The 26,308-nt window shown below is 37.4% G+C and overlaps 3 protein-coding genes across 10 annotated transcripts in view; 1 reads left to right on the forward strand and 2 right to left on the reverse strand.

Moving 5' to 3' along the window:
• The window catches only part of RGS3 (regulator of G protein signaling 3), a 178,109-nt gene extending 175,375 nt beyond the window's left edge, over nt 1-2,734 (reverse strand). The window contains exon 1 of one of the 7 annotated variants that reach the window (XR_004232309.1): nt 1,872-2,199. The gene's annotated coding sequence lies outside the window, so the exon portion shown is untranslated. The other 6 variants (XM_031954640.1, XM_031954639.1, XM_031954642.1 and 3 more) reach the window with 6 other exon arrangements.
• Nucleotides 2,735-5,365: 2,631 nt separating this feature from the next.
• C2H9orf43 (chromosome 2 C9orf43 homolog) lies at nt 5,366-21,016 on the reverse strand. 2 transcript variants are annotated; one of them, XM_031954657.1, is made up of 12 exons: nt 20,814-21,016; nt 19,413-19,611; nt 19,169-19,313; nt 16,980-17,064; nt 9,994-10,118; nt 9,566-9,653; nt 8,913-9,073; nt 8,136-8,277; nt 6,634-6,743; nt 6,410-6,491; nt 5,989-6,074; nt 5,437-5,453 (listed from the first exon to the last, which is right to left on the reverse strand). In XM_031954657.1, exons 1-10 carry the CDS (start codon nt 20,997-20,999, stop codon nt 6,479-6,481), a joined length of 1,254 nt encoding a protein of 417 aa, XP_031810517.1. In that variant the 5' UTR covers nt 21,000-21,016; the 3' UTR covers nt 5,437-5,453; nt 5,989-6,074; nt 6,410-6,478. The 2 variants fall into 2 exon arrangements, with proteins under 2 accessions (XP_031810516.1, XP_031810517.1); XM_031954656.1 differs by lacking the exon at nt 6,410-6,491 and having other exon boundaries at nt 5,366-5,453.
• On the forward strand, nt 20,974-24,811 carry POLE3 (DNA polymerase epsilon 3, accessory subunit). The gene is made up of 4 exons (XM_003757306.4): nt 20,974-21,471; nt 21,552-21,637; nt 22,795-22,913; nt 23,144-24,811. The coding sequence occupies exons 1-4, from the start codon at nt 20,992-20,994 to the stop codon at nt 23,314-23,316; spliced, it is 858 nt and encodes a 285-aa protein (XP_003757354.2). The 5' UTR covers nt 20,974-20,991; the 3' UTR covers nt 23,317-24,811.
• The last annotated feature ends 1,497 nt before the right edge of the window (nt 24,812-26,308 follow it).

Genomic DNA, 26,308 nt, shown 5'->3' on the forward strand with positions numbered 1-26,308 from the left:
AACTATAATACTTTGTCAAACTATAATACTTTGTCAAAACTAAATTTCAGGGAAGCTATTAACAATTTAGTATTTGCTATTTGCTATTTCCACTTACAGAAATTATGGGAATGCTTACTATAAACTCAAGAGTACTGAATCAGAGGGGCTTGGCTGCTCAGCTCTCAACTTTGTTAAATACCAAACTTAAATATAGATGTAGGAGGCAAGCACCACTCTAAATTAGCTTCCTGTGCATGTGGTGGCCATTTAGAGTCCTTAATGGCATAAAGGGAAAAAAATAGAGGTGATATAGGGGAAAAAACATGAGCATCTCAAACTAGCCCTAGTTCACTCAGGAAATGTTATGCTATGCTTTTGAAGTTCTTGATTGCTTTGATACAAATGTATTCAGAAGAATAATTTTATACCTTTCCACTCCCATCTTCTCCTCACTTATTTTTAACTCCTTGAAATCTGATTTTCATCACAACTGTATCTGTTCCTTTACCAGTCTCCTAATTACCAAATCCAATGACTTGTTTATTATCTTAGTCCCAAATCAATATTCTCAGACCTGACTTGACTCCTCCTAAACTCTAATCCCAAATTTACAACTACCTGCTAGACTTTTCCACCTAATTGTTCCATTAACACCTCAAATTCAACATGTCTAATTGAAATCAACCCCTCAAAGCTGTTTCCTCCGAGTTGTTTCTGATCATCTCCCTCCATAAACCCAGTTCAAAATCCTCCATCTTTATTCTACTCTAGCCCTGTTATTTCACCATGAGAGTTTCTCTGGATTCATTGTCTAATCAATATGTCTTATAGATGTCTCTACTCCTAGATCCACTACTATCATACTAATACTAACAAAAGTTCTTATTACCATGGGCTTTGATTTTTCAAACGCCTATCACTAACAGCTAAATGAGATCAGTCTCTGTTCTAATCTATCCTTCACACCTCCACCTGATTAATGCTCAAGTACTATTTTCCATGTCACTCCCACTACTCCTTCCCTCCCCACCATTCAAAAATCTTTAGAAATCCCTGATTGTCTTCCAGTAAACTCCAAACTGTTTTAGTCTGAAATTAAAGGCCCCAAATAAGACTTTCCTGTATTATTCTCTATAAGAACACTGAATTTTAGCAATTATTCTCTAATTCAACAAACCTTTAGAAACCATTAGTTACATGATGCAAGACATTTAGATTCTAGAGATACATATATTCAAATATTCCCTACCCTCAAAAGACCTTGTACTTTCCTGCCTCCATGTTCATTCTAGTCTTTCCAACTCAATGTCTTCTCCACTCTCAATCCCATTTATAATCTGAACCATCTAAATTTTAATCTCGCCTCTTCCATGAAGTATTTTCTATCATTCCAATGATCTCACTTATACCTTCAACTTCCAAAGGCTGTGCCACTCATAAGGCAATTTGCCAGATAGGGCCTTTTAATATTGACATGAGTCTAATATTTTAGCTAATTCTATCCAATTTCCAATATAAGCAACTAGAGGGCAGGAACCAAAATTTTAAAATTTTTGTATTCCCCACAAAGCTAAGCAAGAGATAAGCATTTGTTGAATAAACATATTGAACAAATGAATGAACAGACAATTGGATGATAGGTCAAGTTCTTTCTAACTATAGGATTCTATTCTAGAGTTAAGGTCCTAAAAGTAACTAGAGACACCTCAAGAGATTTAGAGGACCCTTGAAATGCCATCATGAGAAACTTCCAGTAGTGTAGGATCACCATCTAGTGGTTACTGATCAGCTTGACCTGTTGCTCTCACCAAAAAAAAAAAAAAAAAAAAAGCTACTAATATGGGCCCACATTTATCAGGACCATCCACAAAAATCTCTACTTTTCTTACCTTACCAAGCCCTAGGACCTTCTAGGACCTGTGTATTCATCCCCTGAAAACAGACTAAACAAGGTTTGGTGCCTGAAAGTGAAAACTACTTGTAGATTCTTTCCCAGATTCTTTCTGACTTCATAGAGCCCCACATACCTCAACTAGTTCCATCTCAAAGTCATAAGGCATTTTATTTTAGCACTGGCTTGGCTGAAACAACTTTAGAATCATTTAACCAAATCATTTGGTTTTTAAAACATAAGAGTTTCTTCCACCAAGAACAAATGCCAACTCCCAAGAGAAACAAATAAGTACCGACACTGATCAACCCCACCTCAGATGTTAATGCTAACCTCAAAACTAAGGATGTAGAACCAATTAGATGCAGCCCATCAGTACCAAAAAACAAGGTCAGCAAACTAGAGTAATCCATTCGTGGCAAATATCCTGAAACAGTAAGAATCATACTGGAGAACTAGGAGCTCAGGTGTGATCAGGTGACCAGGCCAGTTATCAACCAGACTGAGTCATCTAAGCTCTTAAAGAAAGCTGAGACCATTTGAGTAGACTTCTTGTAATCCTGACCTTTAAGGTCTCACTTCCCTAGCCCTAAAACAGCCTAGTGTCTGCCTCACTGGCTCATAACTTGCTGTAGTGAGGACACTGGCAGGTAGTGACAGTTACCTTGTTCCTCCTCTCAGAACACTGGGGGCATATTCCCCACCAGGAAGGTTGGGGGAGGGGTGTGCTGGGTCCTCCAGTAAATACTTCTCCACTTGTGTATTTCAGGGGTAGCCTTGGGAGTATATCAGGAAAACTGCCCACATAAAACTTCATTTTCTAATCAATGAATATTCAATTAAATGTAGTTGATTCTTCAATATAGTTGAAAAATGGCACAAATAATGAAAAATCCTTTTAGTATGACTTTGGGATGTAGTAGCAAGGGCAGGCAAGGAGAAGGGAAGTGACAGATATATCTTCCTATTTGTGTTTGTTTTAGGCTGGTACTGTCATTCCAATTGGGATATACCCCAATTAATGACCAGGAAAGATCACTCACAAGTAGAGATGGGATAAGGAGACCATTCCAGCTGGAGGGAAGCCAAACTTAGATGAAAACATATGCCATGGCTAATTATGAAAGAACATCATTCAGTAGAAATATCATGGGCAAAGGAGCCAGTGGACTGGGCCCTGTGGTATAGCAGAAAGGGCACTGAACCTGGAGGATAGGGCCATGTGTTCAATTACTGGCTCTGCCACTTACTACCTGTGTGACTAGATAAGCCACTTCTCTGAGGCTCAGTCTCCTCATATACAAAATAAGAGGGGGCCAGCAGGTGGTAGTTTACTACCAGCTTCTCTGGATCATCTCTAAAATAAGAGGCCAAAGAGCACGGAGTCAAGATCTCTCAAACTCTCACTTCATGCTTTGGGAGAATTCAGGGAATCATAACCTTCTCCACCCTCCAGCTTTTAAGTAAAATTCATCCTAAATATTAAAGTCTCTAACATTTTCTCAAATCTAAAATTTTACACAGATCTGATTTGAAACTCAATATATTTTCCTATAAATTCAAACACATCAGAAACTGAAGTTCTTTGTCGTCACATAACATTTTTTTAACATTTTTCTTAATAATTGCCCTTTTGAAGCAATCATTATTACTTATAACATTTTTCTTAATAATTGCCCTTTTGAATCTTACAATGTGCTTTATATATAATAACTCACCTGCATTTCACAATAATCCTATAAAGTAGGTACTACCTGTGTTTTCTCCATTTTGTAGAGTAGGAAACTGAGACTGAGGTTCAGACAGATTAAATAAATAACTTGCCCATAATCACATAGCTAGTTTCAAAAGATCTGAATTCCAGCCTTCCTGAAGAATCCTAGTTCAGTGCTCTACTATAACATGTTTAGTTTAGTGTCAAACAATAATTATTTGATAATGATCCCCCTCCCACTAGGGAATGTATCCATAGAGTTAGTGAAGCCTCACTGATGGACAAGCTTACAAATCAAATATCTACTCTGTGCTGTGGTCTCCACATGTGGAATGATTTCCAACAAGGAAAGGAGAAATACCTTCACTCAACTCCAAAATGTTTATGCAGAAAAGCGAATAAAAGACATAAAATGGTATTTCTACAGGGAATATTTTTGCCTGTGTTCCTGTTCCCATGCTGAACCAAACCCCCATCAGAACAGACACATGAATCTTCTGAATGAAAACGGCTATTTTAATCATTACATCAGAACCACTTGAGAACAATAATCCAGATCTGATTAACACAACCTTCTTAGGCTCAAAGGAACCTATTTTTCAATCGCCTTTTTCTTAAGCTTTTAAATCCTTTTCTTAACACCTAGCCAGATACCAGAAACGAGTAGAAAGGGAGAGAAGGTAAACAGACACAGTACAAGCCTGACTAAGAGCTCCAAAGAGAAACTCATTTTCCCAATGGAAAAGTGGAGGAGTCAACCTTATCCTGAGAGGACTGACTACCCTCTTGGATGGAGCTGACAAGTATGACTGACATCTTCAATATTCTATTCTCATTCTCGGCTAGTTGGTGGGGTGGGTGGTTCATCCTCTTGCTCTTCAGAAGCCTGAGGAATCTGTATGGAGTCTGAAGGTTCCTCCTTCAACTTCTTTTCATCAACAGCCAAGGGAAGCTTAGAAGTTTCCTCTGGTTTCACATTTTGAGCCTCAGGCTCCTGCACTTGTGCCTTGTCAGCAACAACACTGTCTTTCTGGATCTGCTTTTCCTTTGCTGAGACAATACCTGAAAGAAAAATCAAGCCTCAACTAGTGCTTTTTGGCTTTTCCTAAATTCCCATAAGCAACAAAAAGACAGAATAGATGACCTAGGGAAATTCCATCTAGACAAGGGAGATCCCATACTGGCTCCTCATGGCTCAATTTTTCCCACTCTCTGCCACTTACAGTCTCATTCCAACCAACCATTTACTGTCATATATATATATATATATATATATATATATATATATATATATATACACATATATATGTGTGTGTGTGTGTGTGTATATATATATATATATATATATATATATGTGTGTGTGTATATATATATATATAACATATATAAACAGCAAATAATCTGATATAGATTAAATACGTGTAATTTTCTAAATAGATTTCCATATTATCATTCTGCACAAAAAATCACATCAAAAGGGGGAAAATGAGAAAGAAAACAAGCAAGCAGACAACCACCAAAAAAAAAAAGGTGAAAATACTGTGTTGTGATCCACTATTCAGTCCCTATATTCCTCTTTCTGGATGCAGATCGCTGAATCCATCCCAAGTCTATTGGAATTGGCCTGATTCACCTCATTGTTGAAAAGAGCCAAGTCCATCAGAATTGCTCATCCTATAATCTTCTTGTTGCTGTGCACAGTGTTCTCTTGGTTCTACTCACTTCACTTAGCATCAATAAATGTAAGCCTGCTGATTGCTTCTTATAGAATCACTTACTGTCTTTTTGAAGCAGAAAGTTGCTACTGATAGAAACTCGATTTAAGTCCAAAAGTTCCTTGCTCTTCTTTGATTCCTCTTTGAGCTCCTGAAATTCATGATTCAATAGGTTGATAAGTACATAAGCTCACATGTGTGTGACTGTATGTCTGTATGTAATATGAAAATGAGAGAGAAAAGGCACTTGAAAGATTCTTGGCTACTAAAATGACTTCTCAAACTCAGCATCTAAGATAAGATCCAGAAGATATTTAAGAGACTGTGGAGCATCTTACCATCTGTACTAAATATCCTGAGTACTTAAGTAGTGGTCCTCAAAGTGTAATCCAAAGAATTGTTGGGGTCTCTGAAACCCTTTCAGTACAAATTCAAAATCATTTTTTATTTCTAATATAGTAAATAGCTATAAATATAACCCATGTGAACAAAAAGTCTTTGAACAGATCTTCAATAGGGTTTTTTTAACAACATGAAGATATTGAGAACAAAAGTTTGAGAACCACTGACTTAAGAGTACCCACCTTTCCGTGATAATTCTGCCTGTCTGCACTAAGGACAGGACCAAACCTTTCATTACAGCAACTTGAGAGAGCTCAACCCAAGGCACCTTCACCATCACTCACCATCTCTGAGCTTTGTGGTATCTCATTCTTTGAAAGGCCTGGCTCTCTGGCAGCTTTGTCACTTTTCTGCACTGGAATCTTGAGATCTAATGAGCAAAAAGCCAAACTATTCTTCTTCTGTTAATTTATATTTCATTCCTAAGCTCCCATTTTACCCCATGTTAATAACTGATCCTCCCTTCTCTCAGAGATGAATATTATTAAGATGGCAGCCTGGTAGAGGGTAGGGTAAAGTCCTATTCAAAACTCTGCATGACTATTTATCTAGGACTATTACCCTCTCCTGCCTTACCCACCCCTACACCTCATTCCTCCACACACCCTGGGCAACCAGGACAATGGATGGGAAGTGACTCTGGACAATTCTGTGGGGCCAAAGTGGCCTATCCCTTTATCTGAGAGCAGATCCTTTTAACTCTACCTTTTTTCTTTATCTTAGGAATTGTTCTGGCCGTTCTAGAATGTAATTCTTTTATATTTGCTGGATATCTCAACACTGGCCTCTGAGGAAACATAAGAAAAACTCCCATTTAAATGAATTCTTTTGCTTTAATACTTAGACCCAACTCTTCCCAAATGATTTCCTTCAACAAATATATACTGAGGCCCTAGGATCCACACCTCACTATGTCCATATTTCAATACCTGAAAAATCCGTGATTTTTTCCGTGTACTGCTCCCTGAACAGAGAATTTAACAAGCCTTATGACAATCTGATGATGAGTCTCTCCAAATTTCACAAAGACTAGTTGGTCCTCAGAAAAAAAAAAAAAAAAGACACTTAGCCCATCATAGAGCCCAAACACCAAACTTTCCAGTCTGGTAGTGCCTACCAGAGTTGGGCCAGCACTGACAGTCTTCCAGGACCCAGAGTCACCTCTTCACCAGGATGAGATTGCAAAGGAGGACTGTGCAGTACACTGCACTACTAGGCATTATCATGTAAGAGTGGTAGAAAGTATGCAGAAGAAATAGAAGGCACTGTTCCTACCATGAAGGATTATATTTGTAGGGGGAAAAAACATTGCTTTTCTTAAGACTCTTTCCCACCTGAATTTTGCTGATTCACTTTTCCTCCTTCTTCTATATCATTCTACCACAGAAAAGTTAAAACTTTTTGGGGAAAGGATGCTAATTGTGCCCTTTTCTTATCCAAGAATCAGCTGTAGACATTTATCTCTGATCTTACAGGTCATCCTTCACAGGAGTGATAGATGTCTTCAATTTCTATTGGTACCTTGGACTGAAAGTGCATAGCCAAAAATACAGCAGCTTAAGTGAGGACCAACTCCAAACATACTCCTTGGGTTTTCTTAATGACCTTGGCCAAATAAGTGTTCAGGATATACTCCCTGTTATTAATAAGTAGACTATTACAGATAGATCCGGTTCCACTCACTGCCTTGAGTAACAGAATTTAAGTAGCATCTCAATTCCAAGACTGAACCTTGCTAGAGTCAGCATAGCATAAATGGAAAGAGCCAGACTGTGAGTCAGATTTCTAGTCTAAGCTAAGCCACTAATTAGCTATGTGACTTTAGCCAAATCATTTCTTTCTTGCTTTGGTTTCTTCTCTCCTGTAAATGAAGAATTTGCAATCCATAATCTATAAAATCTCTTTGAGATTAAAAATCTTTAGTAGCAATACGTGCTTAATGCTCTGCTCTAATAAAGACAGGTAACAATGAATACTTTAAAAACCACAGATTTTTTTAAAAGCAAAATTCTATTAAAATTTTATATCAGAAAATGAGGACAGCTCCAACATTACAGATTTTTCATGCTACAATGACCAAAAAAAACTGTTATCTGCTATTATGTTATACACAAGATCCATGATGTATGTATGACCAAGAGCATAACTTTTAAATTTCCAAGCCATTTTATGTGCATGTTTTATCTACAAAAATGAATTCTAAGGTTCTTAAGGACAAACACTTTCAGAGACTGAATACAGGGCATCACTAAAAACCTATGGTCTGCTTAAAAAATGCATAGCCTTCCTGCTGTTAATCCTCCCCTGAGAAGACACTTCCTAATATCAGTTCTGATAACAAGGTTACCAGTGCTTTGGACTTCAGTACTCATCCTCTGAGTCTGGTCAAGTGAAAAAAAACACCTTCCCCTTAAAATCTCCTTGCTCTTACCTGAAGGTTTATTCTGTGCACAGCCAGAATCATCTTTGTCTTGGACAATTTAAATGGATGCCTTTTTTGAAAAAGGCTCTCTTCATCTATGACATCCAATTGGTTCATCTTTGCAATTGCTTTCTCTTCATTAGACAAAGAGCTGAAGAGAAGGATAAACAGAGAGCAAATAGTTCTATTCTGAAAGAATATGAATAAATGGTTGAAAATGTCTAAAGGATCAGTGAAATTTCACTATCCGGACCATGAAAGAGATTTGCACAAATCAATACTCTGCTGTAAAAACACTTAGAGATACTCACCCAGAGATAATTGCCCATCTGTGCCCAACTGTGAACTTAAGACAAAAGTATAAACAGATTAGGAGGGGGAGTATTCACTCCACTTCTTGATTCAGAAAGAAGCAGGTTCATCTTTTGGTATTCACAGAGAACCGCAAGGGAAAAGAGTAGGAAAAAAAGGAAGAGTACTTAGGGGAGGAGGAAGGAAGGAAGAAGAGAAGGTAAGGAAGACTGGGAGGGAAAGAGAAACAGAAGAGAAGAACTCAACACTGATACCATGTTTTAGGGCTTGCAAAGTGCTTTCTATACTTAATTATCATTCAATTCTGCCAATAATCCTATGAGACAGGTGTATCTTTTATTTATCTTCATTGTATAAGGAAAAATCAAGGCCAGAAAGAGGCTATGATCCTAAGGTCAAAGAGCTAATAAGTATCAGAAGGATAATTCAAACCCAAGTCATTCTGATCGCTGTACTCTAAAGAATGCTGCTTACCTCATTAATAACTGCTTAGGGAATGTGAAATCCCAGGAAGAAAGGGATCCCATATTCGAAGGCATGGTGACTGGTGATGGTGGGAGCACCTTTAACCATCGATGTATCAATTGGGCAGAACAGGGCTGCCCACCAGTAGGGACTTGTGTTGTTTTCTTTTTCTTGAAGAGAAACAAATAGGAAAAACAATTCCCTTATTTTCCTGTCACCACCTTAGAGTTCTTACTTCTTCCAGTTAAGACGCTAGCTTTATAACACTACTTCTAACTTGTCCCTTACTTTCTTCCAAGCACAATTCCTGCTTTATTTTGCACAGCTTCTCTGTATAACACCATTCTTGTTCCATTTCCTTTCCAGAAGGTCCCTGACACCACTCTGGTAGTCAGCTAATCCTATGTTGTCTTCCCCAGCACTCAATTAAGACTGTCCCCTTTAGAAAGATCTACAAAAAAGCTTTTCTCCACAAATGGATAAACATAAGGGAAAATATTTTTGGAATGGAAAGACGTTTGGTGAATCTACCTGGAAGATGATCTCTCTTGGATTCTTTCCTTAATTAGGAGTTGAGGAGAACTGGTAGGAAAAAAATCTCTACCTAACAGAACAAAAATATCAACACTTTGATCAGTGAAATTGAACAAAGAGTTTACAACCTTATGAGCTGCTTTTTTGCTGATCCCTTCCAGGCTTGATATAGCTTTGCTATTCTTCAAAGGTATAGATGCCTTATCTGGGCTCAATCTATGGAAACAAAGCATGAAAAGGCCTATGAATTACAAACTGTCCCAGGATTTCTCTATCTACTTCCAGATACTTTATATACAATAAACAATGATTAGTCAGAAAATTATAAGGCCTCATCTGTATTATCTGTAATTCTGTAAAATCTGTAATAATCCGTATAGGTTAAGAATGATGGTGATTTCTCTCTCACACACCAGCCATTCAACTGAGTTGGGGGGCAATTCTAATTTCTGTTATGAAAAATCTTTACTAGAGAGAAACCTAGAGGTGGAGAATCTCTAGGAGTTTCATGCAGGTATAAAATCTAAGAAATCCCAAGGTTAGGAATAATGCTCACTTTGTCCTACGCTTCTGGTCAGGTCTCTTGTATTTCACAGGTTCATCTGGGATCCATACCATAACTAAATTCCCACCATCTGGAGATTTTGGAATATATGTTGAATTCAAATTCAGCACTGGGAGCTACAACAAAAAATGAAAAGATATTAATGCTAATTTATGTGAGTTTATATGACCCAAGTAACTCAGTTCAAAATAAATACCCAAGTGGCACATAAGTCAGGGAAATTGATAATAACAATTATAAAACGTGACATTTATATAGTGCTTTATACTTTATGGTTTACAGAGCGGTATATGTATGTATATGTGTATAAATAAATTGACCATATACTCATTGGAACCTCATAATATATATTTTTCCCTCATTGGAACCTCACAACAAGCCTATGACAAAGTATTATTATCATTTTTATAAGTCAGAAAACTGAAGCTGAGTGAGGCTACACAACTGATAGCACTGATATCTAAACAGGAAGGGCCAGAGCCAAAACACAAAAAGAAAATTATAGACCAATTTCCCTAATGAATATTGATGCAAAAAAAAAATCTTTTAAAAATATTAGCAAAGAATATTATTGTTCGGTAAAAAAATGACCAACAGAATGATTTCAGAAAGGCCTGGAGATACTTACACGAACTGATGCTGAGTGAAATGAGCAGGGCCAGGAGATCATTATATACTTCAACAACACTACTATATGATGATCAATTCTAATGGACCTGGCCCTCTTCAGCAATGAGATGAACCAAATCAGTTCCAATGGAACAGTAATGAACTGAACCAGCTATACCCAGAGAAAAAACTCTGGGAGATGAGTTCCCATTGAATTCCCAATCCCTATATTTTTGCCTGCCTGCATTTTTTATTTCCTTCACAGGCTAATTGTACAATATTTCAGAGTCCGATTCTTTTTATAAAGCAAAATAATGGTTTGGTCATGTATACTTATTTTGTATTTAATTTATACTTTAATATATTTAATATGGATTGGTCATTCTGCCATCTAGGGGAGGGAGTGGGGGGAAGGAGGGGAAAAATTGGAACAAAAGTTTTGGTAATTGTCAATGCTGTAAAATTACCCATTCGTATAACTTGTAAATAAAAAGCTATTAAAATTTTTTAAAATTATAATATATATATATATATATATATATATATATATATATATATTAGCAAAGAGATTACAGCAACTTGTAAACAGGATAATACACTATGACCAAGTAGAATTTATACCAAGAATGCTGGGCTGGTTCAGTATCAAGAAAACTATCAACATAATTGACCATATCAATAACAAAACTAACTGAAATCATATATATTTACCTCTGTAGATGCAGAAAAAGCATTTGACAAAATACACCACCATTCCTAATAAAAACACTAGAGAGTACAGGAAAATAAATGAAGGTTTCCCTAAAATAAGTAGCATCGATCTAAAACCATCAACAAGCATTATATATAATGGGGTAAAACAAAAACATTCCCAGTAAGATCGGGAATGAAACAAGGTTGTCTATTATCGTTAGAAATGTTAATGTTAGCAATAAGAGAAGAAAAAGAAATTGAGTTGGAGAAGGCAATGAGGAAACAAAATTATCATTTTTTGCAGATAAGATGGTATATTTAGAGAATCAACTAAAAAATTACTTATAATTAACAACTTTAGCAAAGTTGCAGGATATAAAATAAACCCACATAAAACATTAGCATTTCTATAGGTGTCCAAGAAAGCCCAGCAGCAAAAGAGAGAAAGAGACATCCCATTTAAATTAACTGCAAATAATATAAAATATCTGGGAATCTACCTGAGAGGAACTATATGAACACAATCACAAAACATTTTCACACAAAGTTAGATCTAAACAACTGGAAGAATATCAGTTGCTCATGAGTAGGCTGAGCTAACACAATAAAAATGACAATTCCACCTAAATCTGCTTATTCAGTGCCATACCAATCAAACTACCAAATATTTACTTTAGAGAGCTAGAAAAAAATAATAATAAAATTCATCTGGAAGAACAAAAGAACAGAAACATCAAGGGAATTAATGGGAAAAAATGCCAGACCTAAAACTATATTATAAGACAGCAATCATCAAAACATTTGATATTGGCTAAGAAAAAGAGTAGTGGATCAGTGGGATAGGTTAGTTACACAAGACAATAGTGACTACAGTAATCTAGTGTTTGATAAACCCCAAAACCCCAGCTTCTGGGATAAGAACTTACTTTTTGACAAAAATTGCTGGAAAATTGGAAAATAGTATGGCAGAAACTAGACACAGACCAACATCTCATATCCTATACCAAGACAGGGTTAAAATGGGTTCATAATTTAGACATAAAGGATGACACTATAAGCAAATTAGTCAAGCAAAGGATAATCTACCTATCAGATATGTGAAAGGGAGGAATTTATGGCCAAAGAAGAACTAGAGAACATTTAAAAATGCAAAACGGACAACTTTTTTTACATTAAATTAAAAAGATTTTACACACACAAAAAAAAATCAATACAGCTAAGATTAAAAGTTAAGTAGAAAAGTGGGGGGGGGAGTTTTTATAGGCAGGATTTATGATAAAGGCCTCATTTTTAAATAGAGAACCAAGTCGAATTTATAAGAATACAAGTCATTCCCCAATTCATGAATGGTCAAAAGATATGAACAGACAATTTTCAGAGGAAAACATTAAAGCAACTTATGATCATATGGGAAAATGTTTTAAATCACTAGAGAAGTTTATTAGAAAAATATGAATTAATACAACTCTGAAGTAACACTTCACACATCTCACATGGGCTAAAATAACAGGAAAAGATAAGTGTTAGAAGGGATGTGGAAAAACTTGGGACAATGATGCATTATTGGTGGATTTGTGAAACGATCTAACTTCTCTGAAGAACAATAAGTCCTCTGGAGAAAATTGAATGGTGAAAGAAAAGAACATGTCTTTTTCTCAAAGGCAAATAGCACCTACACAAAAACTGACCAAGTATTAGGGTATTAAAAACCTCACAATCAAATACAGAAAGGCAGAAATGTTAAGTGCATTCTTTTCAGATCATGATGCAATAAAAATTACATGCAATAAAGAGTCATGGAAAGATAGATCAAAAACTAATTGGAAATTAAACAATTTAACCCAAAAGTCATGGAAAGATAAACTAAAAACTAATTAGAAATTAAACAATTTAACCCTAAAGAATGAGTTGGTCAAATAACAAATCATAGAAACAAGCATTTCATCCAAAAGAATGATGCTAAGGAGACAACATACCAAAACTTTGGGAATGCAGCCAAAGCAATTCTTAAGAGGAAATTTTATATCTCTAAATGCTTGCATGAATAAAATAAAGAGCAGATCAATGAATTAGGCATGCAACTAAAAAAGATAGAAAAAGAACAAAGTAAAACCCCAATTAAATATCAGATTAAAAATTTTGAAAATCAAAAGAGAAATTAACAAAATTGAAAATAAAAAACTTCTGAAATCATAAAACTAGAGTTGATTTTATGAAAAAAGTCAAATAGATAAATCTTTAATTTGATTAGAAAAAGAAAAGAAAACCAAATTACCAATGTCAAAAACAAAAAGAATGAACTTACCATAAATGAAAAAAATTAAAGGAAAATAAATTAGGAGCCATTTTGCCTAACCGTATGACAATAAATCTGATGATATAAATCAAATAGATAAATATTCATAAAAAATATAAATTGCCCAGTTTAACAGAAGCAGAAATAAAATACCTAATGACGCCAGTTTAGGGGAAAAAATTGAACAAGCCAACAATGAACTCGCTAAGAAAAAACCTCCAAAGCAGGTGAATTCTACCAAACATTAAAAGAACTATTAATTCTAATATTATGTAAATTATTTTGAAAAATAGGTCAGAAGGAATTCTACCAAATTCCTTTTATGACACAGATAATGATATTGATACCTAAATCAGGAAGGGCCAAGGCCAAAACAAAGAAAGAAAATTATAGACCAATCTCCCTAATAAATATTGATGCAAAAATCTTAAATATTAACAAAGAGATTAACAGCAATCAATCACTAGGATAATATACCATGAACAAATAAGATTTATACCAGGAATTCCAGGATGGTTCAACACCAGAAAAAATACTAGCATAACTGACCATCTCAAACAACAAAACTAACAGAAATCATATGATTATCTCACTAGATACAGAAAAAGCATTTGACAAAATGCAGCAACTATTTCTATTTAAAAACACGAGAGGGCATAGGAATAAATGAAGTTTTCTTTAAAATGGTAAGCAGCATCCATCTAAAATCATCAACAAGCATTATATGTAATGGAGATAAACTAGAAGCACTCCTAATAAGATAAAGTATGAAACAAGAATGTGCAATATCACTACTATTATTCAATATCATACTAGAAATATTAGCTTTAGCAGTAGGAGAAGAAAAAGAAACTAAAAGAATTAGAGTAGACAATGAGGAAACAAAATTAGCACTATCTGCAGACAATATGATGGTATACTCAGAGAATCCTAGAGAATCAACTAAAAAACTAACTGAAACAATTAACAACTTTAGCAAAGTTGTAGGATATAAAATAAACCCACATAAATCAATGATATTTTTTAAAGTTTATTTTATTTGAAAAAAAGTAAGGAAAAAAAAGGAAAACAGAAAAGTAATATAAAACAAAAGAAAAGAGAACACAATCATATGCTGAGCAGAATTATCAGGGAGTATTCAAAATACATAATTACCAGATCAAGAAGATATATATAACAATAAGATGATTCAAACCAGTCCCAATTGTTCAGTAATGAAGAGAACCAGCTACATCCAGAGAGAGAACTATGAGAAATGAGTGTGGACCACAATATAACATTTCCACTCTTTCTGTTACTATTTGCTTGCATTTTTGTTTTCCTTCTCAGGTTTTCTTTCTTTCTTTTTAGGTCCAATTTTTCTTGTGCAGCAAGATAACTGTATAAATATGTATACATATATTGGATTTAACATATATCTTAACATATGTGTATTGGACTACTTGCCATCTAGGGGAGGGGAGTAGGGGGAAGAAAGGGAAAATTTGGAACAGAAGGTTTTGCAAGGGTCAATGTTGAAAAATTACCCATGCATATATGTTGTAAATAAAAAGCTATAATAATAAATTTAAAAAAAAAAGAAAAAATTGATTGCTATCTTGGGGAGGAGAGACAGAAGGGAGGAAAAGAGAAAAATATGAAGCACAAAGTCTTACAAAAAAGAATGTTAAAAACTATCTTTACATATATTTTTTAAAATAAAATACTATTGAAAATTTTTAAAAAATAAAGTCAAATCTAAAATATTGGGAAAATATTAATTGCTTCTAAGTAGGCTAAGATAATATAATAAAAATAGCAATTCTATCTAAATTGATCTGCTTATTCAGTGCCATACCAATCAAACTGCCAAAAAAAATTACTTTATAGAGCTAGAAAAAATAATAACAAAATTCACCTGGAAGAACAAAAGATCAAGAATTTCAAGGGAATTAATGAAAAAAATGCAAATGAAGGTGGCCTGGCCATACCAGGTCTAAAACTATTATAGAGCAACAGTCGTCAAAACCATTTAGTACTGGCTAAGAAAGAGTGGTGGACCAGTGGGATAGATTAGGCACACAAGACAAAATAGTCAAAGTTTTTTAAATAAAAAGCTTTAATTAAAAAATGAAAAAAGTAAAATTAAAAACAAATCTAATCTATTAATCTATTTATAAAAATCTATTTACAGTAATCTATTTACAAAACATGCATGGGTAATTTTTCAACATTAACCCTTGCAAAACCTTGTGTTCCAATTTTCCCCTCCTTCCTACCTCCTCCCCTAGATGGCAAGTAATTTAATGCATGTTAAATATGTTAAAATATATGTTAAATTCAATATATGTATACATATTTATAGTTATCTTGCTGCACAAGAAAAATTGGATCAATAAGGAAAAAAAACTGAGAAAGAAAACAGAATGCAAGCAAACAGAAAGAATGAGAATGCTATGTTTTCATCCACACTCAATTCCCACCGTTCTTTCTCTGGGTGCAGATGGCTCTCTTCATCACTGAACAATTAGAACTGGTCTGAATCATCTCACTGTTGAAGAAAGCCACGTCCATCAGAATTGATCATTGTATAGTCTTCTTGTTGCTGTATATAATGATCTCCTAGTTCTGCTCATCTACTCAACATCAGTTCATGTAAGTCTCTGAGCTCTGTTTAACAATAACTGAATATTTATACACATACACACACCATCATCATCATCATCTTATCATTGAACTTCCCAGATTTATTCTGTATACTTCTGAGATTACGGCTTTCTTTAGTCATGAAACAAACAACAGACACTACCCAAGAATATTGTTGTGTAGTCATTTCAGTCAAAACCAGCTCTTCATGATCCCATTTGAGGTTTTCTTGTGAAGATACCGGAATTGTCTACCATTTCTTTCTCCAGCTCAGTTTATCATTTGAGGAAACTGAGTCAAACAGGGTTAAGTGACTTGCCCAGAGTCACACAACTAGTTAAGTATCCAGATCTGAACTAAGGAAAATGAGTTTTTCTGACTCTAAACCCAGCACTATGATGCCACCTAGCGCCCTACCCAAGAATACAGGTTATATAAAAGACATTTTATTCTGTGCTATTCAGCTCACCTGGAAAGATATACTATACTACAAATGTGGATTAATTTTCTTTGCTTAAATAATGTTTTGGTCATGTATACTTATTGTGTATCTAAGTTATATTTTAATATATTTAACATCTACTGGTCATCCTGCCATTTAGGGGAGGGGGTGGGGGGAGGGGTAAGAGGTGAAAAATTGGAACAAGAGGTTTGGCAATTGTTAATGCTGTAAAGTTACCCATGTATATATCCTGTAAATAAAAGGCTATTAAATAAAATAATAATAATAATAATAATAATTTTCTTTGCTTACTTTGGCAGGTTTTCGACGATTCTGGCCAAAACCCTTACCATGGAAGTCTCTCAGAGATCTGAAGCCTAAAAAAGATTCTTCCACACTGAAATAGAAACATAAAAGGATTATTAGGAAAAGTGAAAGGAAAATAAAGGCTGGTAGAGGGAAAGTCTAGGAGTAACCCTTCCTCATGCTTATGGCAATAATGCTTCTCCATAATTCCTCACTATTGTAAAGTTCCCCTTTTTAATTTCTGCTTCCCAATCTGGTAGTAAAGAAATGCATCATGATCAACAGACAAGTGTGAAACATCTACTATGTGGATGACACATGATTAGGACACAAGGAAGTATGAGATGCAGTCCCTGTCTTCAAGAGATTTATACCAGTTGGGAAGATAGGAATGGTACAATGCATCATGTGTTAGCTATATAATGAGTTGTTTTTCAACCATTTTCAATTATGTTCAGCTCTTCATGAACTCATTTGGGGTTTTCTTGGAAAAGATATTAGAGAGGCTTGTCATTTTCTTCTCCAGCTCATTTTATAAATAAGGAAACTAAGGCAAATAGGGTTACTTTCCCAGAGTCACATAAGTGGTAAGTGTCTGCTACTAGATTTGAATTTAGGAAGATGAGTCTTAGAAGGATGAGTCTTCCTGACTCATGCATCATGCCACCTAGCTGCTATAGGAGTTCTGAGAAAACGGCAAGACCAATCCCTTTTTTTTTTTTTTAAAGGAGGCAATTGGGGTTAAGTGACTTCCCCAAGGTCACACTGCTAGGAAGTATTAAGTGTCTGAGACCAGATTTGAACTTAGGTCCTCCTGACTTCAGGCTGGTGTTCCATCCACTGCACCAACCAGCTGACCCCAACCAATCCCTCTTAAAAGAAAAAAAATCTGGTTAAATTTCATGGAGACAGGAGAACTTGAGTTGGGCCTAGAAAGACAATCCAGTAAGGTGGAGAGAATGTCAGACAGACACTTACTCCATGAGTGATCATGGGGCAAACGCTTCTCCTTTCTTAGACTCAAGTTCCCTCATATAGAAAATGGAAATATTTAAAATGCCTCCCTCATAGGTTTGACATTTAGAAAGGGTTTTATAAGTTTTAAAACAAAAAATAAATATGATGTGTAGACTAGTTTAGATAAAGGGTAAGGTTCCTGTAAACAGGAGATAAAAGTAGGAGGAAACAGGTAGGAGATAAAGTGGGAAAGGGAATGAAGAGGCTGGAATAACAAACCTAAGTTTTGGCTTTATTCTGTAAGCAAAGAAAAGCCTATGAAAATGTTGAGTAGGAGGGAAGACATACTAATTAGTGCTTTAAGAAAATCAGTCTGGTATAAATATACAAGATGGACTGAAAGAAGAGACAGAGACTTGTTAGGAAGTTATTGACACAAGCTAGATAAGAGTTAGTACCTTCATGGTTCTGAATACAGCAGCCACAGAAATGGAAAGTAAGGGCTATACATTATACATTAATATAGCTGAATTGAAAGGACTGACTTGCTATAGCAGTTCCCCATCAACTCTGCACTATAGCTTTAAGCCAGGAGAAAAGTGTGAATGCCTGCCAACCATATGTCCACTTTCACACCATAAAAAGGCAGTTTTCCATTCTTTTCTCCAAAGCATGAAAATGATCTTCCCTTTGTTCAGTTTCACCCTCTCTCATTGAGCTACATTGAACAGGAAAAACATCACTAAAAAGTATGTAAAAGGGTCCAACACTTGTACTTTGACTCTAAGATGATCTACTTTTCAATCCAAGTATTTATTGTGCACCTATTTAACTATGTGCCAGTTACTATGGTACATGCAAGAAAGCAAAAACCACCCTTCTGTCTCTCAGAGTTTGCAATATAGTTTCAAGCACGAAGCAATTAAGAATAATACAAGAAATTAAAATCTGAAAAATTTTTAATATACTTGCAGCAATGACCAGGTACATTTCATTTAGCAAGCCTATTGGAACCCAATAATGGACATATTTCTTTCCCCTTCCTCAACATCTACTCAACACTTCATTTCATTAGTGGGAGATAACTCTTTCTTCCCAGGCAGACCTATTGTGATAAAGCAATTGTTTCTTTTTTTAACCTGGCATGCTAAATTCTGGAGCACTGGATCTAAAAAATAACACCTGAGATTATGAGGCATATGATTTCCAGGGTTTCCATGATGATTCAGATGATTCACCTGCTTTGTAAATCCGACTCGACTTTAGAGTCTCCACTCAAAGAAGGTGGATGCTTGAAAAATGGGACCGAATCACTGATTCTCTTGGCCAAAATAAAAGAATCAGGTAAAGATAAGTCCACTATCTTGAGAGTTGGCAGTTCATCTAGAAATGCAGACCAGAATAAAAATTGGTCAGAAAGGAGGCTAAATATACCAAACATATGGTTCTTAGTACAAATGTGATAGGGTCTTGTCCATTCACCTTCACTTTTCTTAGGAGCTCTGGAAATTGGTTGAAGAATTCGAGGATGGCCTCTTTGAAGCCTTCGGATTGCTGCCCAACAGTGTGGATGCTGGCAAACAAGCTGTGAGCAGGTGGTCTCATCCAACTGACTGAGATCTGGCAATCTGACATTTATCACAGGTTGACTACAGAAATCAACCTCAAGATCATTAGCCATCTAGAGAAACAAGAATTGAATAAGATAGGGAATAATACATAATATTGAGTTATATCTGCATGGCAACATGTAGTCCATACTTTAATTTGATTGTGAATACCTATATCACCTCAAAAAAAAAAAAAAGCATTAGAATGGGGACCAACAGGGAGGTGGTTCAGATACCATTAGTAAAATTAAAGAAAAGCATTAATTCCATTATTACAAACACAGCTAATAAACTAATACAATCCTGATACAGAGGCAGATAAAAACGGTGATTGAAAAGAATACTGAATGTGGAGTCAGAGGATCGGGATTTGAAGGAGGAATCTGATAGTGAATCTGTGACCTAGGACAAGCAATTTCTCTTTTCCGCCTGCTTCCTTATATATAATGAAATGCTCAAATGATGATCTATAAATTCTCTTCTAATTACAAATCCCATTATCCTATGAAACGAGTAAAAAATATATAATTATCTTGCACTTATATGGCACTTCTGTTTTCCAATACACTTTCCCATATCTTACTTCATTTTTCCTCACAACACCAGCCTGTTAGCATCCTATCAATAATGGTACTACTACTAATTATATATATATTATTTGAAACATTTTAAAAACCATGTCTGATGGAAAGTTTCAAGAGCCAAAGAAAGCAGAAGCCTAGCCCTGAGATTCTTTTAGGAAGGGAGCAAAATCTGGAAACCAGAGAAGCTTAAAGGGAAAAAAGGATTCAGGAATCTGGGGAAGCCAGAGAAAAGGGCAGGAGGAGGGCGCGAGAAAAGTTAGAGCCCGTTATTAGAGGATGAGTCGGAGGCAGCAGTTAGGGAGAGTGAGCGAACCAGGCGGAAGGATTCAGATCCTGCCGCCTCTAACGCACGGCGCTGCATGACTGGCTGGCTAAGAGTGGAAGTCGCTGAGAAACCGCGATTCTGCTCCGGGAGAGGCAGCTGGCTCCTTCCGCCAAAGAATCGCCGCCGCGGCGCAAAGGGGCCAACGGGACGGTCCCGGGGAGACACAAAACCAGACAAGCTGGTTAAGGGCAGGGTGTCCCGGAGAGGCGGGGCCCAGAGCAGGCACAGGAGTGGCTGGGGGAGCTGAGGGGCGGCGGGACAGAGCAGAGGCGGAGGGCGGTAAGGGTCAGGCGGGGCACAAGGAGCACGGAACCACCGAGGGAGGTTGGGCCGGGGACACCAAGACAAAGATGGGGAACAGGACCTGGGAGTCAGGATAAAGCAACACCCCGGGGACCACGAGCACTGCCAAGCCGGAGAGTTGGCGGGAGGACGCCCGCTGAGAGGGACGCGAAAGCGCGGCTCTGAGGGGATCTCTGCCCCGGCATTGAAGTGAGCGGGACTTTCCCAGCGCAGACCTTTCATCCCAGCCCAACAGACATATGTTCATTCAGCCTCCGCCAAGTCTGCGCGACACAGAGAGCATTAAAGAAGTCTCTAGGCAACCGCGCGCTGCACCATGGGGGCCCACCGGGAAGGGCGGGGCCTTCAGGTTTCCCGACTGGGCCCAGGGGCCCTTGGATTGGCCAAAACCCGTCGGGGGAAGTCGCTCGCAGGGAGAGCACGAGGCTGGCGCCGCTCTCGGACGGCGTGCAGCGCGCTGGGACGGAGAGGCGGGCGTGCGGACGGAAGCCCGGGCGGGACACGCGGCCGGGGGCGGGAAGTACGGACGCCGGAGCGGCGCCTTGGGCGAGCAACGAGACCGGCGTAGCTCCGGGGGCAACCGCCGCCTTGCGCTGGAGGCCGGCGGCGGCGTCGTTGCCACTTTCCCGAGGGAAACGGAGGGCGAGGCGACCATGGCGGAAAGGCCGGAGGACTTGAACCTTCCGAATGCCGTCATTACCAGGATCATCAAGGAGGCGGTGAGCGGAGTCGGGCCGGGGCCGGGGCCGGGGCCGGGCCCGGGGCGCAGCCACTAATCCCGATGCCGTCTCCCTTGCAGCTCCCCGACGGAGTCAACATTTCCAAAGAGGCTCGAAGTGCCATCTCTAGGGCTGCCAGCGTGTTCGTGCTGTACGCCACGTCCTGGTGAGGGGCCGAGACTGCCGGAGATCCCAGGCGGGCTGCTGGCCGGAGATCCCAGGCGGGTCGCTGGCCGGAGCCCCGCGGGCTGCTGGCCGGAGCCCCGCGGGCTGCTGCTCACCCTCGCTCACCCCGCGCTGCCGGCGTCGCCCCGAACCCCTTGGTGCTCGGAACGTCCCTTACCCAAGTCCCCGGCTGCCCCGCAGGCTCTGGCCGCGTCCTCCCCGTTATCCCTTACCTGGCTATTTTTTGTACTTGTGAATCTGTTCGCAGTCGGTATTTCCTCCGTAGAAATGTTAGCTCTGAGGGCAGGGACTTTGTGTCTCCGGAAACCAGGGAGACCTGTGTTCAAAAGCAGCTTCTGATCCATAGTTTAGCTTTTGACACTTGACAAGTCCCTTAATTCTCCCTCAGTGCCTCGGGTGTTGGGTTTCCGAGAAGGGGTAGATTGTTTTCGGAGAGGGTTTTCCTTGATTGAGAGTTTCCCATTCTAGTAAAATCAATGTCCAGTGAAAGTTCCTCTCAAGTCCCTGTCTCGCTTTGAGATAATCTAATGTAGTTTCCTCATTCTCAAATTGACCTCGCCAAGACTGACAGATGAGGTTCCACAACAACTGAACAGAATTAGGACTTGAACCCAGCTCTCCTTACTCTTTCTCCAGCTCTGGTACTCCTTCCACTAAGCCATGCTGCCTTCTTCAGGAAGTGAGCTTGGCCATGGAGCAGTGTTATAACTGGCTATCAGTGTTTTAGTGTATGAGAAATTTAAATGTGTTAGTATTATGGACCTTTTGAAATGATCTGAGAGAAGAACCACTAATCTGATCTCAAAAGTCAGCTCTTTCTTCCTTCATTAGTAAAATAAGGCATTCAAAATATAATTATATCAAATATTTACAAAGGGCTTCCTGCAACAGTCTTTGGCGTAGGTAGCCCTTCAAGTTCCACATGGCCTAAAACTGCTGCACCTGCTCTTTCACACTTTCTTTCCTTCCTTTACCAGAGTAATTGTGTTTTGTAATCACTGACTAAAGTTTGGGGCAATAGTACTTTTCCTAGATGTGAGCTTGGTCAGGCAATCAGATTTGCTTATACATTCCTGTCTTTAAATGTCTTGAAACAGGAGTTGGCCAAAATAATTTCTCTCTCTTTTTTTTCCTAAGTGCAAACAACTTTGCGATGAAAGGAAAGCGGAAGACCCTAAATGCTGGTGATGTACTGTCGGCTATGGAAGAGATGGAATTTCAGCGATTCATTTCTCCTTTAAAAGAAGCATTAGATGGTAACAACCGCTGTATTATCTTGGGCTGTAGACATGGATCCTTGGTACAGTGTTTGTCATATGATTTAACCAGTTGGACTTAATATAGTATTGAGTATTGGCAGCATCTTCATTTGAATCTGTCTCAGATGCTTTAGTGTCTCTACTTTTGAAATAATAAGCTATTAGAGTGCGATAATTTGGTTCTGTTTGTTTAGCTTTGCCTTATTATAGCTACCTTCTATTTCTAGCATATAGACGTGAACAAAAAGGTAAGAAGGAAGCTTCAGAACAAAAGAAGAAGGATAAAGACAAAAGAACAGATTCTGAGGAACAAGACAAAAGCCGGGAAGATGATAATGAAGACTATGATGAAAGAATGGAAGAGGAGGAGCAGAATGATGAAGAAGAAGTTGATAATTGAGTTTCATGGAGAGAACACAGAATCAGATGATAAGAAATTGGATGTTCAACACTGTTGCCTCCATAGTACTGTTTGAAAGAATTGTGGCCTTTTCCTCCACTGCTAAGAATGCTTATATATGAGGACCTAAGAATACTTCTTGAATAACCCCCAAACCAGAGTTTTTATGAATGAGATCTTTCCAATTTTGTTTTATATATAATCCATAAATTTTGACCTTTTGACAAGGTAGGTTATAAACTGCCACTTAATCAGATTTTTATAGGAAAAATGTGTAAAAGAGTCATATATTTCACTCCTATTTTATGACCCATAGTTCATAAAATTTAGGGACTGTAGAGGGAGCTAAAAATTGGAGGGGTTTGAACTCTGAGTTTGAATTAACCTGTGAGAGATTGGATATATCTTATAAAAAGAGTAACTGAGGCACTCTGGATTTGGGGGAGCTATCCAAAAAGTTTGGGGTAAAGAATGAAATTGATGAAAGTTACTTTCTAAGGGATGACAAAGTTCTGCTTTCTTTGGTTTGTAACTGATTATCTTCTCTTCCTGAGTCTTCCTTCCCCTAGTCTCTTGCTGCGTTTGGAGCTTGGTCCCTGTTTACCACACTCTATATAGCACTTTGTATGTTTTGAGGTTTGTACTTCACTATATTAGTGGAGTATTGGGTCTAGTGAAATGTCTGATGTAAAGTAGGCATTTCTCTTCTAAATTCTCTTCCTTTTCACCTGCCACCTGATCATAAGTTTGAAAATAAATTTTCTAATATATGTAGCATATGACCTTTTCAGGTGTCTCATCCTTTTTGTACTTGTCTTTTTTATTTAACAAATGACAAGCTCTAAAATTCATTTCCTCCAAGTACCACTCTCTAGTCTAATCTTGGCTTTGCTAACTTATGATCTTCAGTCCAGTTTAATTGAACAAATGTAAAGTTTTCTTCCAATCCCAGAAAGGATTGGTCTTTTAAGGATAACTTGATGGAATAACTTAATAAAATCTAATAATGCTTAGTAATATAATTCTCATAAATTACCCTTCTAAAGTGGTTTTGATAGGGCTTTCATTTTCTGTTAGACTCCCTATTTACTCCCAAGTTAAGTGGTTATTTTTAAAGATTGGAAGCTACCAGAAGACCTTTGTCCCCATGGCCAGAAAATTAAAAAAAAAAAAAAACAACTCTGTGTTTAACTAGAGGGGATTCCTTCAGAGACCACATTCAGTCCTGATAATGCTACCTTGAGAATTGGGAATGAAGGTTCTTATCAACCTTTCTCCCTACTTAGTTTTAATTTTTTTGGTCTATAAAATAATAATAGTGACCCCATTCCAATTGGAGTATTACAGGTGAAAAATGTAGTCTGCTAACATTTACTTATTATTGGATTATAGGACAAGTTTGTTAATAAATGAGGAAGGAATTTCATCTTATTCTATATTTGGGGGAGGGAAATGGGATGGTTTGTATAAATAAAAAATGTTTAAAAATCGTTAACTTTTATTTCCACATCTGTGACTATATGGAAAGAACTAACTTCTCTTCATGTGTCTTCTGTATTTTGCTATATGGGAACCATAGGAAAACCTGCAACGCCCTGTATAGCCAGCAGGTGTTCCTCGAGTACCAGAAAAATAATAGCTGAGCTATTATTATAGCAGTTTTCTTCATGACACTGCTTTCATCAATTAAATATTTTCATATTTTAAAAATTAGCTCCAAAAGTCCCTGCCCATTAATCATTCACCCTTGTTAATTCTTCTTTAACAAATACATTCTTTGCCTTCTGGGTCATGTCATTAATGAACATATTTGTTTCTCTCCCCTCCTCCCCCACCCAAGCCATGAAATGACTAAGGGGAAGGAAAAGATAGGATTGCTGGTCTTAAAAATACCAGAAGAGCTATTGTGGAAAAGAGAACAGCCTTAGTTTTATTAATTCCAGAGGAGAAAAGTAGGATCCAGTTAATGGATGTTACAGGAAAGCAACTGCCAGTTTATTATACAAAGGAAGCATTTTCTAGGAACTAGGATAGAAAAGGTTGCTTTGTGAGAAACTGAGTATCTTTCTGAAAATATTAAAGAACCTGGATGACCACCTGAAACAGAAAAGGGAATGGCTTTTAAGTTTGTTTTATTGTAAAATGGCATATAAATGCTAACTTCTTAATCAAAACGAATTCTCACATTATCCAAAATATATATCTCATTCCCTCACAGTCAGGTGATAAGTTCACTCCTCTGGATTCATAGTTGAAATTTTTTTTTTAAGTCTTCCAAAATTGTTTTGGTTTTGCAGTACTGTTATATAGAATGTACCATTCCCACATTTCTTTGGACCCATACCTTTAGTATTCTTAAGGCACAATAACTGAATTCCTATACCATAATTTGTTCAGTCATTCCTCAGTTGATTGACATCCCCTTAGTTTTGCCACAACAAATGAGCTATTCCAAATATTTTTATATGTATGAGTCCTTTTTCTCTGATCCCTTTGAGTATAGACGTGGCAGAGGTTTTTACTGAGTCAAAGGGTAGATGTGTAGTTCAGAACCTTTGAGGTCAGAATTCCAAATTGCTTTCCACAATGGAACTGCAGATTCAAAGGTCCATTAATAGTGCATTACTGTAGCTGTTTTGCTACCGCCCCTCTTAACATTCTTCTTCTTTGCCAATGTGATGGGTGTAAAGTGGAACCAAAGAACTGCTTTAATTTGTATTAGTGATATAAAGCATTTTTTCAGATAACTTGAATGCAAAAATTTTGCTCAATTTACTTAGAGTTTGGACTAAGGTTGAGACCTGTCACACTTTACTGCCCTTGCCTCTCAGATAGTCTTCAGTTTCTCAAAACCATTTTAAATGTAAGTTTCTAAGTCCCAATTGAACTCAGGCGTTCAAGGCGGCCCCTAGTTAGTTGAGTTGGTTCCCCTTAACATACTTGTGTCAATTTCCAGTGTCCTTTCAGATCCTACTTTGGAAAGCGGTCCCAA

The sequence above is a fragment of the Sarcophilus harrisii genome, chromosome 2 (genome assembly GCF_902635505.1).
Source record: "Sarcophilus harrisii chromosome 2, mSarHar1.11, whole genome shotgun sequence".
Taxonomy (NCBI): Eukaryota; Metazoa; Chordata; class Mammalia; order Dasyuromorphia; family Dasyuridae; genus Sarcophilus; species Sarcophilus harrisii.